Source organism: Carassius gibelio, chromosome B9 (assembly GCF_023724105.1).
Source record: "Carassius gibelio isolate Cgi1373 ecotype wild population from Czech Republic chromosome B9, carGib1.2-hapl.c, whole genome shotgun sequence".
Taxonomy (NCBI): Eukaryota; Metazoa; Chordata; class Actinopteri; order Cypriniformes; family Cyprinidae; genus Carassius; species Carassius gibelio.
In genome coordinates this window covers 12,564,476-12,581,403 of record NC_068404.1, presented here as the reverse complement: position 1 = coordinate 12,581,403, position 16,928 = coordinate 12,564,476, and the positions used below count along the sequence as shown (strand labels likewise).

At 37.9% G+C, this 16,928-nt stretch overlaps 3 protein-coding genes across 4 annotated transcripts; 1 reads left to right on the top strand and 2 right to left on the bottom strand.

The window, feature by feature from the left end:
* Positions 1-276: 276 nt before the first annotated feature.
* On the bottom strand, positions 277-1,521 carry mid1ip1a (MID1 interacting protein 1a). Its single transcript, XM_052566166.1, has one exon. The coding sequence runs from the start codon at positions 1,446-1,448 to the stop codon at positions 990-992; it is 459 nt and encodes a 152-aa protein (XP_052422126.1). The 5' UTR covers positions 1,449-1,521; the 3' UTR covers positions 277-989.
* Positions 1,522-4,760: 3,239 nt separating this feature from the next.
* Positions 4,761-6,981, bottom strand: otc (ornithine transcarbamylase). The gene is given in 9 exon segments (XM_052564544.1): positions 4,761-5,152; positions 5,241-5,315; positions 5,317-5,366; positions 5,478-5,591; positions 5,891-5,944; positions 6,025-6,147; positions 6,216-6,369; positions 6,461-6,564; positions 6,976-6,981. Coding segments are annotated over 9 exon segments (738 nt in total). The 3' UTR covers positions 4,761-5,094.
* A 176-nt stretch (positions 6,982-7,157) lies between these two features.
* LOC127965456 (trichohyalin-like) lies at positions 7,158-16,815 on the top strand. Of its 2 annotated transcripts, XM_052566268.1 has the most exons (13): positions 7,158-7,680; positions 8,161-8,286; positions 8,384-8,476; positions 8,559-8,621; positions 8,851-9,009; positions 9,111-9,260; positions 9,360-9,515; positions 9,808-9,963; positions 10,515-10,639; positions 10,774-11,028; positions 11,655-11,847; positions 12,075-12,145; positions 12,270-16,815. In XM_052566268.1, the coding sequence occupies exons 1-13, from the start codon at positions 7,650-7,652 to the stop codon at positions 16,413-16,415; spliced, it is 5,724 nt and encodes a 1,907-aa protein (XP_052422228.1). In that variant the 5' UTR covers positions 7,158-7,649; the 3' UTR covers positions 16,416-16,815. The 2 variants fall into 2 exon arrangements, with proteins under 2 accessions (XP_052422228.1, XP_052422229.1); XM_052566269.1 differs by lacking the exons at positions 8,161-8,286; positions 8,384-8,476; positions 8,559-8,621; positions 8,851-9,009 and having other exon boundaries at positions 7,160-7,680.
* Positions 16,816-16,928: the final 113 nt, after the last annotated feature.

Here is a 16,928-nt window from a genome sequence, read left to right as displayed (position 1 = left end):
CAAAAAAAAAAGGCCTAATCTTTGTATATAAAAGAAAACAAATCTGTTTCTTTATCTCACTTAACATTGTATGCACACACTAAATAGGAAAAAAATTTATAATAATGGATAAATGGATAAATTATTATTTCATGGCATTATGTCTAATCCATCCGCAGTCTCAGAAATGAAAGTTATTTAAATTATGAACTTTTAGTAAGGAATGAGGAATTTGTGTGTGGCTTATTTGTAAAACAGTGTGTAAGCATGATCACGAATAAACAACTACACATTAGATGTTTTCAAATTACAAAAGTTTATTTTGTAGTAAAAAAAAATCTGTAAATAATACAGCAAATGTTTTTAACAATCATACTGGCCTTTAGGCACAATTTCACATAGAATCTCATGGAGCTCTTCATGACACACACACAGTGATTTTCAGAGCCTCCACATCATTGACTCACAGGATAATTCAGGAATAGTTTCAGGTCATTAGCAGGGAACATTCCCAATGATTTTCTATATGGTTTCTGCTTCATCAATAGGATTTCTCACTATACAAACTATCGGTTCTTCAAGTCATCCGTCCTCTGGAACACACAGCAACTTCATAGGACAACAACCTTCCTCTCAAAATAATGAAAAAGAATGGAAAAATAAAAGCTTTCAATTATACATAATACATAAATACATTTAAATATCAAGATAAGGCATGGCAACCAGCCATTTGAACGGAGATTTTGTTTTTAAAAAGAGGGGGAAACTGTCAGTGCAAATAAAATGGCATAAGACAGGAAGATGATCTTATAATACGTCAGTGATCAACACCAAAACCAATACTACAACAAACCCCCTTTCCCCTCTCGGTTTGCATGCATTTTAACTTTTGACAGTTTAACTTCTGTTTGGTCAGTCCCTTTGGTAGCTCTTCCACAAAGGCCAAATAGATCCTATTAGAATAGACTAGAATACTTCATCATCATCATCTCCCAATATCATGATGCAGTTCACTGTCCCCATCCAGAGATGCCAATCTCCTGCTTGTATCGGTTGGTCAGGTTGTTGGCTTGGCTCGTCAGTTTGGACAGCACCCCATGCAAGCCCTTCAGATGGTACTGCAGGAGCTGCTCCAGGTCCATGTCGCTCTCCGGCTCTGTGCGCACTGGCTCCGGCGCTGTCGTGTCTCTCTTGCGCCTCTGCTCCTCTGCGCGCATGACGCCCCACTCGACGTTGTTCCGGATGGACTTGAGCTGGCTGTAATAGCTGTACATGTCGGCCTCAGCATCCCGCAGGTAGCTCCCCGGGTCGTTGGTTAGCTTCTGCTCCTCTTTCTCTTGGTCCAGCGGCACATCTCTCAGCAGACTCGGCACCATGACCGTCTGATCCATGTTGTTGACGGCGCCGATGAAGCGGTTCATTGCCGTGAACAGAGCGTTCTTCTGGCTGAGGGGCTCGGACATCTGCATTTTGCTGGTTTATGAAGATTTATTCGAGAGTAGTATGTTTGTCTGTCGTGCGCTTAGTTGTTTATGAAGGTCTGCATTCCTTACGTTTATTTATACCTGGCAGTCTTTGGTCCTGGGCGTCACCGAAACCTGTTGGTCCGGTCTGGGATGTCAGATCGGCCAAAACCAGATTCCAGCGGCAAGGTACAAACCTCCGCACGGCCCATGGACACACAGGGAGCGGCACGAAAGTGCATTGATCGATGGGTTACATAATAATTTATATTACATAGAAAAAAAAAAAAAAAAACATGAAAACGTAAAAAGCACCACATACTACTTTATTTATAAACTTCATAAGCTTTATTTATTTTTAAAATAATTTTCACACATGACTAGGCCTAGATGTGTTATGCTATGTAAATCAAGTGTACGTCAAAATGCTAACAATATTAATGAGGGTTAAAAGGGTCAATTATTTTGATGAGTAAATAACATGTAGTTAAAACAATCTAATCTTTAAATGTTTTGCCGATTAGTAACATTGAGGCCAAAAGTTACATGCTTCAGTTATGAATAGGCCTATTCATGTTTAAAGTATTTTTCACAGCACAGAAGCAAAATATGAATGAACCCAACAGGAAAGAAAAATGAGATATGAGATTATATCTCAGTTGTTTCGTCTAGGTGACAGTGAGATAAAATAGAGAGGTAAAAAAATTGTTTTCCTGAATTTTCCTGACACTACCAAAGCTGAGCTGTACCAAATTCCTCATACATTTTACATTTTTATGCTCTTTCTCTGTCAAAGATTGCTAAATATGTTTAAGAAGAAATACCTTAAAGCTGATACTTAAAAGTTTCCTTAAAAAAAAAAAAAAAAGACATTTCCTCTTCAAAATCTGTGTATATATTTTTTATGAAATCAGTGGTCTGAGGGCCAATTGGTCTGCCAATTTGTTCCTTAAAATGGGTTTTAGGGGCATGTTTCTCTCCTCTCTTTTATGGACTTTTGATCAAATGTTTAAAAATGCTCATGTAAAATGCTCTGAAACTGTCCCTTCTGGCTTGTTGAATTAACTGAAGTCCCAGAAGGGGATTTGGTTTGTTGTCCAATTCTACAAATTAACACAACAGGCCAATAATAAGTATTCAGATGCAAATTTCCAACAATTAGGACCCCAAGGCTCCTCCCCTTTAATGCAGATGAGCCAATGGCAGTCTAGTATCAGTTACACGGAGATCAAAACTCGGACATCTTTAGGTTTCAGCACCGTAAACAAACATGGTCGCCATGATTTTGACATTTAAGACATGTTCCTGGATCAACATCTTTTGATGATCCTGGATCAACATTACTGTCCAGAGATACATACTTAACCCAATCCCTACCCCAAACCTAACCATACCCATAATTTATTCCTAAAATCAGAGGGAAATGATAGCTGATTAACAAGGGTGTAGAATCACCGAATCCTGATTGTAAGCCTTAAACTGACATTTCCTGAAAAGTTATTCCTTAATTCTGATTGCTTTTTTGAAATGATGTTCCAGGATCAACAAGGATGTTGACCCAGGAACATGTTGTACTTGGTGAAACCACGCTCACAGAGAAACATTGGAAGATCCTAAGCTTGCATCCGTTTGATGGTGTTTATGCTACGAAAATGGAAAAATGATGTGCCTTAGGGTACTTAGGCAATATAATTTATTTTATTACATTTTTCCTAAACCCAAACAAAACAGAGCAAAATGTCCTTCAACCCCAATCCCAACAAATAATTTTTTTTTACATTTTTTGGTTGTCATACTTTCATAATTTTCATCTGCTCAAGCAGAACTTTAATGTCATCTTGTGTTTAGGCAAGGTATCTCTGGCTCAAACCAGCTAAAGTTAAGGTGAGTCAATGCTATTACAAACCTAAATAGCGAACTGTTCTCGCATCATATACAGTGTAGATCAAAAACACATAAACTAAGGTCTATATTTCAGTGCCTCTCCATATTAAACTAGTTAAACATATATTAATTTAATCGTACCCTGCGGTACATGAACAATTGATGCAGGATGTTATCATCAATGATTGTGACGATCGAGACTTCTCCAGCTTGCATTGTGATCTGTAAACCCTCGCCTCAAGTTACCCACCATATGTATTTTATAATATTTTATATGTCCCTCCGTGGAATATTTAATTCCCACTTGAATGGTGGCCCTTCTGTGCCCAAAATTGAGCAAACACATCATGGGACAAGGTTTTCACCTGTTGAAATACAGTCTATGGTTTTCACACATGTCATTATTGTGAGACAGTCATCAGCTCCGTTTGTTTGTCCGAGGGAGCAACAGTAACTAAGGGGGGCGGAGCTTACCTATAGGTCAATTATCTAGTGTTAATAAAAAAATTACAATGTTTTATTTCTTATTTGTCTTTTTATCTTGAAGTCATGTCTGAAACCCAATTCAGTATTTACAAAAATGACAGTTGAGGAGGGTCAAACAATGTTTAGATGAGATAAGATCACAGCAAGGTTTCAGTTCAAATAAATGTAAGTTACATACCAAGTCATAGAATGGGAAGCTGAAACACCTTTGCAATGACGAGAATGTCTCGGATGATTTCGAAACCTGTTTTTCTGCTCTGCAACGCAACTAATTTCCACCCTTCTTCTAGACTCTTCTCTGTCTCACCCTGAGAATCACTTGTTCTCTTTTACCATTTAAGAGTACGCATTGCAGAAGTGATTTCTTAGTACAATAACATTGTCTCTTTTTCTTGCGGTGTGCCTTCACCTAATTCAGTTGTTGATAGTTTCACTCACAGTCTAAAAACTTCCCAGCCTAAACATCCTTTGACTGTATTGCACATCAGTTTGATCTCACACTGATCTGATACTGCTTACAAGGCAGCAGTCAAGACAGAGAAAGGTCACAGTGATACTAAAAAATGGAGAATTGCTGAACCCACATTCGTGCTAAAACACATGCATATCTTATTATGAAATGATCAGTAGCCTAGCCATAACTTGAAATACCATAGTGGATTTAAATGCCCATGCCCATACATAACCACCTATTTACTTTAAATCACATTGCACTGCTGGACTATTTTTGCCTTGTAGAGTTAGACATGCAAGGTATGACCTAAAAGAGTGCATCTGTTATGTAAAATGTTTCTAACCAATTTAAGGTGACATATAAGCCATAATTACAAAGAAACCTAAAAAGACACAATGAAAGTCTTATAGAGACTGAATATGAGCGATTGTTTTTCGCTCAGTGCATTTTTTTAACAACATAACCCTTTATGTTGTTAAAAAAAAAGTTAATTGCAGTGTCCATCCAACCCTTTGTAATTTAAAGAAATCTGAATATACAAAATGTGATAAACAGATACTAGTATTTCTCACAATGTCACAGCGCCCTCTATAGGTCTTAAAGGTATTTGTGTCACTGAAATTCAATATTTTAATTTTGTAAAAAGTATTTTTCACACATTAAATAAAAGGATTTTATCATTTAAAACAATTCTTTATTTCTGAATTTCCTCTTTCTTTCTAAAAGCCTCCATTGGCCAAGAGTGACAAATATTATAATTTACAATTATAGATGCAGACAGATGACAGAATTCTGTTTTCAGTGCTATATTCCCACATTTTTTATTTATTATTTAAGTTTGGGAATTTGTTGCGTATAGTCTGTCAGGATGCACACTATCAAATTCGGTGAAAAATACATACATATTATTAAAACTATTACTTTTATACATAAAGGCATTAACAATACTCCAATTTTTTTACATACAATTTACCATGATGGTCCACTTGCGGTTCTCAGCCTCTGTGAACACAAGGGAACATGGTGAGTAGAAAACTTCATCCTCTATGATGATGGTGATGGTGCAAAAATGTCCAGTCTGGTGCCGCCACACTTCCTGTCTGCTAACCAATCAACAGAAACAGTAAAACTACCTAAATGGAATTAAAAGTCTGTCTATTTACCAAAATAGACTAGATTAGACCAGAAGAAGTTAATGGACATTTCTCTACATGCATGGTAATCTGGTAACCTTGGAAATCTTTTAGTCTCTTCTTCTCCTCCTCCTCTTCTTGGCTCATGCTCACCCAAGTGTCAGTAACCAGTAACCACACTGCTGTCCTGTGCTGCCTCCATTGGATCAGGAATTTCATCAGGAATTACAACTTGGTACCAAACTACAGCATCGATATCACAATTAGGGATATTGTAATTGCTTACTGTGAATGAGCTAGGGATAATAAAAAAACATCATACAATATCAAGATGTATTGTGTTTTTGAAGAAAATTGTTAAAGACAAATAATCATTTCACATACTCTGTCAGATTATATTATAAAACATTACATTATAAACATTATAAAAAGATGCTTAATTAAATTGTAGATCTTATGAGTAAAGCTGATAATGACTTCTCAGTCTATACTTGCTTAGACAGAAGCTGAGCCTCTTGAGGGACGTTAGAATCTGGCTCATAACCCTAAAGACAAAAGGTTAATTTAAAGAAAAAAAGGGAATTGTTCTATATGCATTTAAAAAACAGATCTGAAGAAGGTGGACCTTGGGTGAGGCCACTTTTAGATGGACACCTAGTTTAGCCAATGACAACATAAAAGAGTGAAGAACATTGATTCCATCACCTATCCAAGCCAAAGTGAGGCCTTTTAATGAGCCATAGTGCTCCTGTAAGAGTTAAAAATAACATGTGAGTGTATGCACTTGAGTGAATGTGTGTATCAGTGAGTGAACACCTGAAGTGTCAATAGGTTATCCAGAACTTGTAAAGGGTGGTTAAGTCAGATAGGTAATTTAATGATAGGTATAGAAGCGTCTATATCCAGATGCTCCACAGATGAGTGACTATACACCCAAGCCAACACAACATCTGCCAAACCCGAGAGCACCCTGCCATACAAACACACTCACATTTCAGACCATGTTAAGGCCTCAGTAAATTTTTTACTACGTGGTATTTACAGTGTGTGTGAATTCAGACCTAGCCATTTCTGTGGTGCTCTCATTGACTCCTAGATGAATATCCTGGGGTGTGACAAAACATGGATGGCCACCCAATAGAGAAAACCATAGTGAGAAAGAGAGCTTGAGAGAGACACTGTCTATGTGTCAAAACTTTTGTTCTGTACACATTTATCACTCTGTGGACATGAAATACACATGATACTGTTGGATAATTACTTGAGCATAAAAAAACAACTCAAATACCCTTTATAAAAATAGTCAATAAAATAAGATTTTAAACAACATTTTTAATTTCTTATAAAAGTAGATTGTATGAATTCATAAATTGTAAGAGAAGTGTATTTATATATTTTTAAAAATATATTCCAAACACAGAGATTACTTAAAATGGTTAAAAACTCAAATGGGTAAAAAACAAAACAAAAAGAACAATCTAAAGAAAACTATAAAATATAAGAAAATACTCTTTTATCAAGTCTTTTTCTTTAAATCTTTTTAAAGCTTAATGGATCAGCTAGTAACTTTCATTACATCCATGACTATGTAATTATTCCATTCTCTAAGCATAATGAAATTTTAATAATTCATATTATAATTGAAAATTATTATACAATGTCATTCAAAAATTTTAGACAGCAGCTAAATTTCCGACTCACCTAAAATTCCTGCTTTGGCAACATTTTGCAAATTTAAATATATTCTGTTTTTGGAAGCAAATGTTTTACTGACATGCATGGCCTATACATACAAAGTGGCACAGGCAAATCAAATCATTTCCACAAGGCGAGCTCCCTGCCATGCAGCATTGAGGGCGTGGCATACAGGATGAAAAGGGGTGGGACAAGGAACTGCGTGGTGGTGAGTGACAGCTCTCGTACTCTTTTTTTATCCCAGCCGCTTCCACAGTTCCTGCCATTGTGTGAACCCCCCCCCCCTCTATCTCTCTCTCTCCCTCTCTGTCTGTCTCTCTTTCTCTCTCTTTCTCTCTACACCTTCGTTGAAATATTCCATTAATATAATATTTGTTTCCTTTCCTCATTAACCAATTAACTGTAAAGTTACAACAAAGAGCAAACCCAGTTTAGGTTTTTCTTTCTTTTTTCGGCTGCCAGGGTAACGTTTACTTCCGGTTCAGCTGTAACTCTTCAAGAGGGAACAGCTTAAAGTCCAGGAATGTCATATGCAGAACAAACGGGTAGGAGGTGATGACAGGAGAAACAGACACAGAAATACCAGGTAAACTAAGCCTTTATAGCTTTATAGCTATAGCCTGTCTGTCTGTCTATCTATCTATCTATCTATCTATCTATCTATCTATCTATCTATCTATCTATCTATCTATCTATCTATCTATCTATCTGTCTGTCTGTCTGTCTGTCTGTCTGTCTGTCTGTCTATCTGTCTGTCTGTATTCGGTCTATCTCTCTGTCTGTATATCTGTCTATCTCTCTGTCTGTCTGTCTGTATAGTTATCTTTCTATGTAGGTGAGTGTATTTTTCAAGCATGTGCTTGTAAGACTCCCAGTATGTGACACCATAATCATGTCTTTGAGCTCCTGGAGCATTACCCACACACAGGCTATTCTGGGAAGCTGGAAGCTTTCTAAGGATTTAAACGGACCATCTTGCTGAGCGTGTGGAGGTTTGCTCTTTGCTCCATGTGAACAACTGTTACTGAGGGCATATGTTGTCCTGAACTTATATGTTTTATTGCAGAAACAGGTGCTGTATTCACCTTTGGAAAGAGTAAAATAGCGAACAATGTACCCAGCAGGTTATGGCTAAAGAATGATATACCTGTGCACATCTCATGTGGACAGTCACACTCTGCCTTTGTAACAGGTTGTAATCTAATCTCTGTATATTCACCTTGTCATTTTGTAACTGTAGCTATATTTTGTAAAAAAAAAAAAAAATCTCTTTAATTATCTATTTTCAGAGCAGGGCCGTTTGTTTGTGTTTGGAAATAATAACAGAGGTCAGCTTGGTCTTCGAACCAAAGGACCGGTGAATAAACCAACCTGTGTTAAAGGTGAGACATAGACATGCATGTGTACTGTTTTATAAAGATCCCACTCAGTTATCTTATTCAACTTTTTTTTTTGTCGACCCAGTTCTTAGAGGGGAGAGAGCTCAGTTTGTTGCCTGCGGGACTGATCACACACTCGTAAGCACCTGTATGTAATGCCTTTTATACAGAAGCAAACTGGAGTACAAAACTTTTGCAACATTATAAATGACTTAACTGTCACTTTTAATAAATTTAATGAGTTCTTGCTCAATAAAATTTTTAATTTCTAAAATCTTATTAACCCTTAGCTATTTTCTTTTGAATAATAGCAGTTTATCCCAGAATTGTGAGGAAGATGAAGTAGGTAAGTGAATATATCTGTGGGGTTTCTCCAGCACAAGGGGACATTTTTGCAGCTGGAGGAAACAGTGATGGACAGCTGGGATTGGGCCACTGTAATGACAGCGTTTCTTTCCAGCGGCTCCACCCCTTTTGTGACTATGTTCCAATCAAATTGCTCTCTGCAGGTGGCCACACCTCTGCTGCGCTTACAGGTCACAATGATATGCAACTGATTTTTTTCTATACTACATATAAACCCACTATTACATGTGCATTGATAATTGATATGCATTTAAATAATAAATCTTTTTAGAGGATGGCAGGCTGTTTCTGTGGGGTGATAACTCTGTTGGTCAGCTTGGTTTGGGGAATGAAAGTCATGCCTTATTGCCTAAAGAGCTGAAGCTGGGACAGTCCATTCAGTGGGTCTCATGTGGATATAGACACTCAGCTCTGGTCACAGGTGAGCGCTTGTCAATCACCACTATTCACAAACATGCTTTTATTTATTTTTGAGGAAGCACCTGGCTAAATAAATTGTGGGGAATTTGGTATGTTTCAGAAAATGGGGATGTTTTCAGTTTCGGGGAGAGTGCAGATGGACGATTGGGTCTTTCTGCTCATCAGCTGGCCAACCACAGTGACCCTCAGCGAGTGGACTCTCTGCACGGGGTTCTGCAGGTGGCCTGTGGAGGCAAACACACGCTAGCACTTACAGGTGATGGAAATATACACATCAGTGTCCTAAAAACATTTGGACACTTCAATTGCATCAATTTCAATCCATTACATACATTTTATAACAAAATTTCAAACCAAGTGGCATTTAAAACTGAAATCAAAACCACGATATGTTGTTAGCTAATGTAGTTACAAATGCAAATAAGTTTACAAATACTTCTTAAAGACGCTGAATGCACACCATATGATATCATACTCTTACAATTGTCTTTCCTTCCCTTTTTTTCTCTCATTGTTTGTTTTGATGTTTTTAACTCTATTTCCTGTAGAGGATGAATTATATTCTTTTGGCCGTGGGGAGTTTGGGCAGCTGGGGTTGGGGACACTTATGTTTTTAGCAGACACACCTGTTGCTGTTGGCCACTTCAGGAAAGGCCGGGTCACTCATGTCACATGTGGTGAAAACCACAGCGCACTAATAACAGGTAAAATATACACACTGTTAAATTAAAGCTATCAGAGGATTAAAATAATTAACTGTGATTATTTGAATCTTTTTTTTTGTTGTTGTTGTTTGTTAAAGTGATGAACCTATAGTATTTACTTAAATTTGCATCTTAAAATTTGGTCATTCATTTTAAAATGTGGTGCATTCTTTAATAAGTGGTATGTAGTAAGTGGTTTGCAAATAAATTAAGCATAGTGCTTGTTCTGGTAGGTCACTTTTGAGTCAAGCTTGTATTGACTGACTCTCAACTGATCCACAATACCTATCATGACATAAAAACTCTGTTCAGTATTATTCAGCAGCTGTATTGCTTTCCCAGGAGCAAATTACCCTTCTCCATCCCCAGCCCCTCCTTTTGACAACTTTCCTCTAGTTATTTTCATACACATTCCATTATTTTAGTTAACATATAACAGTTCAAAAAATGAACATATAGTTTATGTAGGTTATATACACATTCGTGGATTATATAGTTATATAGTATTTAAATGCACGCATTCTCTGTTTTTTTTTTTTTTTTTGCTTAAGACAGTGGTCTTCTCTACACATTTGGAGATGGCCGTCATGGGAAGTTGGGCCTTGGAGATGAGAACTTCACCAATCAGTTCAGTCCAACTGTATGCCAAAGGTTCTTTGATTACTCTGTCGTGACTGTAAGTTCTCTGATACTTCCTTATCATGCTCATGTTTTCCTATGTATGTTGAACTATGAAAATAACACATGAAACGGTGTAGTTTTGTAGTTACTAAGTTCTGTGTTTATAATATATGTGCATTTGTGCTGTAGGTGGCATGTGGTTCCAGTCACATGCTGGTGTTCGCACGGCCACGGCAACAGGAAAGTGAAGAAGTTTGTTTAGAGGATGAAGATGTTACCTACTCTTACCTGGACAGGTGTTACACCTCAATGTTACAGGGGCAACCTTTAGAGCATATTCCAGAGCCAGTGCCTGCTCTGTTCTCACAACCCACCTTTCTCCCCTCATCTCTTCCAACATCTCACCGCTGGAGCCTATCGACACGTGCGAGACGAAGACAGAGGGTAAGAAACGGGCCACTTGAGTTAAACAAGTTAGGAAATAGACATCTTGTGTTCTATATGGGTTCTATGGCCATCTATGCATTAAAAATAACTATAAATAATAGATCTCTATACTTTCTCTTTGTTATATGAGGGTCACATTAAAACTGGCTTGGAAACGTATTTCTTTGCAAATCATGAATATATATTATTCTTTTATCCTTTCCCTGACTCAGATTTTTAATCTTAAAATGAGAAAAATCATAACATAAATTATATTATTGCAGAATAGTGATAATTTTAAAATCTAAACAAAGAGTGACATAACATAACAAATGTAATATATATAATATTAAAGCTAAAATATATATAATATATAGATATAAAGTTGAAAATAAAGTTATTTTCATATAGTTAATGTATTACTTTACCAAGGAGCATGATGAAATATGTAACTTGTGATGCGTATTGAAAACAAAGAAACATCAAGGTAAATACAGAACACTTTTATGTGTCATTTAAGTCAAACTGTCTATTTATATTATTACATTATATGTGCAAAATTATGAAAGTAATTGTATGTGACATTCTGAATAGAAAATAAACTAATGAGAGTGTAAAAATAAGTTTTGTGTGTGGTGTTTCAGGAGAACTCATCTGCACAGTTTGGCCCAGAATTTAGCAATCTTCCTCCTCCCACAACTGGCTTTACTGCACTAGCCCTGACAGGCAACATCTTACAACCCAGATCTCCGACAGACGCTCCTAAATGCTTCAAAACTGAAGCCTTTGTGGAATCTGCTTCTACCTCAGTCACACTGCCTGCCAGGACAACGCCACGTAAATATATATATATATATATATTTTTTTTTTTTTTTTTTTTTTTTTTTAATGTTCCCCCAAGACCTCTCTTTATCCATTTATAAGCTGTCCATGATTAATTAATCACTTTGATTAACATAGCAATTACATAGCAATTAGCTATGTATTCCCTAAATGTAGCTGTACATGACCCAAAACACAACATGATTGTCAGTAATGACCAGCTGTCTTTCTTGTGAATACAGTCACACAGATCACAAAGAATGAAGAGGACTTCCATAGTGTTGGAACATCTGAAAACAGCATATCGGACAAGGTGCACAAAAGCTGTGTCACTGGACTCAAGATGACAAATTTAATTTTTTAAAACTATTTATAATATGTATAATTGAGTTCAATGTATATTGTATAATTAAAGGGCGTTATGTCTGATTTGACAGACACATGAAGAGAATAAGCATTCTGGGATGGTGGAGAATATACCTCAACGGGTTCCACCCACCAAAGAACAGGCTGGTTCTGTGTCCCATTCATCAGTGACAGAATCTCCTCTATCGTGCAGCTTTAAAAACAAGAAGCCCAGGTCCGGCGATCCAAAGAACCCTGCCATGGCGCAGGAACATTCTTCTGTTCTAGCATCAAGAAGCAAAAAGCAATCCAAAACATACAACAAAACTCTCCACAGTACAAAAAAAGTCAGATTATCTTCAGATAGATTGTCAGCTAAGGAAAAGGAGGGAAGCAGTGAAACATGTAGTACTTACATTGATCCAAGGGACAAAACTTCAAATGCAGACAAATATAGTAAAGTTAAAAACCCAGATTCCAGAGGTCAAGAGGTCACTACTCTTGCTGAGATGGAGAAGAAGACCAAATCAAGTCCATTTGAAATTCAAAAGACTTTCTCCAGAAGTTCTCCAGTTCAGGAAGTTGAACAAGTTAGAACAATGCCCATAAAAGTTCAAGAGGTGAAATCTCTCAAAATCAAAGAGATGGGTATTCCAGTAGGATCAACAAAAAGGGTCAAGACCCAAATCAAGGATCAAAACATGCCCTCCGGCTCCACAGAGGTTAGCAAAGTTGAATCAACACCTCAGGCAGAATCTGAAAGAGACATCAAGCCATCCCTTGGAAATGCTCAAGAGCTCAGATCAACATTGATCAACACACAGGAACAGGGAAACTCAACACCAGTCAAGATTCCAGCTAAAATGCAAAGCACCTCAAAAAAAGAAAAAGAAAATAATGATGTTGACACAGAAGAAAGCCTAAGTGAACCAAAGAAGGTTACACCAAAGAAAACCAAAAAGAAGGGATCAAATATGAAAAGAGCCCCGATGTCAGAAACAGCACCCAAAACACCCGGTCCTCTATCAGTTTCTATACCCACACGAATATCTAAAGGAAAAAAGGGAAAACCTTTGGAGTCTAAGAACTCAAGCTTGCAGCTTAAACATGCAATGCCAGCACAAGAAAAAGTAGAAATCAAAAGGGAAGATGATAAAATACCTCAGAACTCTGATATATCATTTCCCTTAATAAAGAACCAAAAATCAGGAGGAACTGCAGAAAAAAGCCAATCAGCTTCCAACTTGCAGTCTGATCAAAAAAATAGTCAGTCACCCACTGATAAAGTGCTTACTGCACAGAAACATGAATTTCCATCTATTAAAAGCTTAGCTCCAGAAAGGGACCACTCTTTTTCCAGTTTATGGTCCAATAACCAATCAGCAACCAATAAGTCTTCTACCACCAAAGAAACCGAATCATCATCTGGTAAATTATTAAGTCCATCAAGTGCATCATCACAACACAAGCAGTCACCACAAAAAAATAAAAAAATTGCCAGAAAAACAGTTGAACCTAAAGAGCCAGACAGGATGCCACAGGCTGAGCAGGGCATTATGGGTAGTGTAGTATCATCACTAACAGCCATGGCTACAGCAAGTGCTGAACCACTACTGATAAAAGCAGCTGAAGTTCTTTCTGAAACTCAACCACAACCAAGTATTGAGATGTCCTCACACGCATCAGTATCCAAGGAAACATCAGGAAGAAATATCCTGCTAGAACAGGAAGTGGACAGCACAGTTCAGGATGTATCAGCAATTATGGAAAGGGAAGACTGCATAATCAGACAGCAGAGTGCACAAGATCAAAATGAGCTAGTTTCAGATGAAAACGAAATGTGGGTGAGTGGTGATGGAAAAATAGAGGAAGAGGAACATGAGAAGTATGGTGAGACAGAAAGAGAGGGAGAGGGAGGTGAAGAAGAGAGTCTCACTGAGGAAGAAGATGAACTTGATGAGGTTGGGCAGGAAGAGGAGGATGATGCTGTTGAAGATGAAGAAGGAAGAGAGAGTAAGACTTATGAAGATAGAGGAGAGAGTGCTCAACAGGGAGAGGAGGAAAATGAAGAGGAGGGAAGTGAGGCAGCCAGAGAGGAAGAGGATGACAACAATAGTGGACAGAGCAGCAAGAGTGAAGGAGAGATGAGTAAAGGGGAAGAAAGTGGAGATGAGACTGAAAGAGAAGAAGGAGAGCAGAGTGAGGATCAACAGAAAGAGGAGAGTGAGGAAGGAGAAACTGATGAAAAGGAGGAAGAAGATGAAGAGAGTGGTGGTGAAGAAAAGGAAGAGGAGAGGGAGAGCTGGGATGAGGGGAGTGAGAGAGAGGTGGAAGAAGAGGAGAAAACAGATGCAGAGGAGGAGCAGGAAGGAGAGAGCAGTAATGAGGAGAAAACAGATGAACAATCTGAAAGCGACAATGAACAAAAGAATGAGAGTTCAGATGAACAGGAAGGAGAGAGTGAAGAAAAGGATGAGAGTGAGAGGGAGGAAGAGGAGGAAGAGAATGAGACAGTGAAAGGAGACAGAGGACAGGAAGAAAAGGGGGAAGAAGGGAGCGAAGAAGAGGATGAGTTAGGAAATGAAGATGAGGAGGAAAATCAAGAAGAAGGGAGTGATCACGAAGAGGAAGAGGAAGAAGAGAGAAGAGATCAGGCAAAAGAAGAAGTAGGAGAGAATAATGAAGAGGAAGAGGGTGAAGAAGACAAGGAAGATAAAGATGGGGTCACAAACAAGAGTGAAGAAGAGGAGAGCGTGAGAGAAAAACAAGAGCGACAGAACGAGGTGGAAGCTGAAGATGAGGAAAAAATGTCAGAGACAGATGTAGATGAAGACGGAGAAAAACAAAAAGGGAAAGAACAGCTTGAGGAAGAGGATGGAGAAAAAAAAGAGGACAAAAAAGAAGGGGAAATGGATACAGGTGAAGAGAGGTTTAGAGAAGAAGAGAATCTAGACACGTTAGAGACACGGGACACAGGGAGAGGAGATGAAGATGATGAGACGGACAAACTGAATGAAATGGAAGAAGAAAATAATGAGGAAGTAGCAGAAGAGGAAGAAACAGACCAGAAGGAAAATAATAAAACAACAGAGAGAATTCAAAGGAAACAGACAGAAACTAATGAGGAAGAAGAGGAGGGAGGTGAAGAAGTAGAAGAAGATGAGGAGGAAGAATCTGAGCAGGAAAACAATATAAAAACAAAGAAAAACAGGAGGAAACAGAGTGAATCTAGTGAAGTGGAAGAGGAAAGTCAGGAAGAGGAGGAAGAATCTGAGCATGAAGAAAATACAAAAACAGAGAAAAACAGGAGGAAACAGAGTGAATCTAGTGAAGTGGATGAAGAACAGGAAGAAGAGAGTGGAGAAGAGGAAGTAGAATCTGAGCAGGAAGAAAATAATATAAAAACAGAGAAAAACAGGAGGAAACCGAGTGAATCTAGTGAAGAGGAAGAAGAAAGTGAAGAAGAGGAGGAAGAATCTGAACAGGAAGAAAATATAAAAACAGAGAAATACAGGAAGAAACAAAGAGAATCTAGTGAAGAGGAAGAAGAAAGTGAGGAAGAGGAGGAAGAATCTAAGCAGGAAGAAAATATAAAAACAGAGAAAAACAGGAGGAAACAGAGAGAATCTAGTGAGGAGGAAGAACAGGAAGAAGAGAGTGAGGAGGAGGAGGAGGAGGAAATAGAGCAGATAGAAAAGAATATAAAATCAGAAAGTAGTGAAGAGGAAGAAGAACAGAGTGGAGGTGACGAAGAGCAAGAGGATGAAGAAGAAACAGAGCTTGAAGAAAAGAATAATAAAAAAGATAAACATGGAAGTTATGAGGAAGAAGAACAGGAAGAAGAGGGTGAGGAAGAGGGGGAGGAAGAAATGGAGCAGGAAGAGGAGAATTTAAAAACTGAGAAAAATGAGAGGAAACGAAGAGAAACTAGTGAAGAGGAAGAAGAACAGGAAGAAGAGACTGAGGAAGAGGAGGAGGAAGGGGAAGAACAAGAAAGTGAGGAGGAAGAAGAAGGTGAGGAAGAAGAGCAAGAGGAAGAAAAGACCAAAAAAGTAACAAAGCAGAGAGCCAAACCAGATGCGTTGCCTTCGCGCAGACAGACGAGTGCACAGAGAGACAGACAGAAGACTAGACAAAGACATCAAAAGGATGTTAAAGGAAAGAAGCAAACAGCTAGTGGTGCTCAGGACCCTCAGTTCTGGAACAATGTCCTGCCACAGTATCTAAACCTTAAATGATCCCAAAGTGTGCAGCGCACTACAAACACAGACACCACCCTGAACATCTGACTGTATATGGAGAGTTCACAGGCCTTGACCTTTGAAAAGTGTTGTGGATCAGTTCTTTAAACAGGGAAACACTAAATGTGTTTGATGGATGTTGAAGAAATGAACGTATTATGGTTTGAATTCTGATTTAGTATGATACACATCCCTTAAAGGGCTGGTTGTTACTTGTCACTCACGTCTTTATGGGGATTCTTGAATATTAAGTGCCTTGACTGAAATGATTCCAATCATATGCAATTATATATTGTCATAGTGTTATATGAATGTTAATTTTCAAGCACAAATGCGTGAAGTATTTATTTCTGTGTACACAAAGTAAAATAAACCACTGCGTTGGTGATTTTTTTTATTTTTTATGTTACTGTTCTATTGACATTCCTTTTCCAAGACCTGGTCTGTCATTAACAGCATACCAGACTTACTGTAAATGATTACTGCAATTTAAAAGTGCAAGAGAACAGA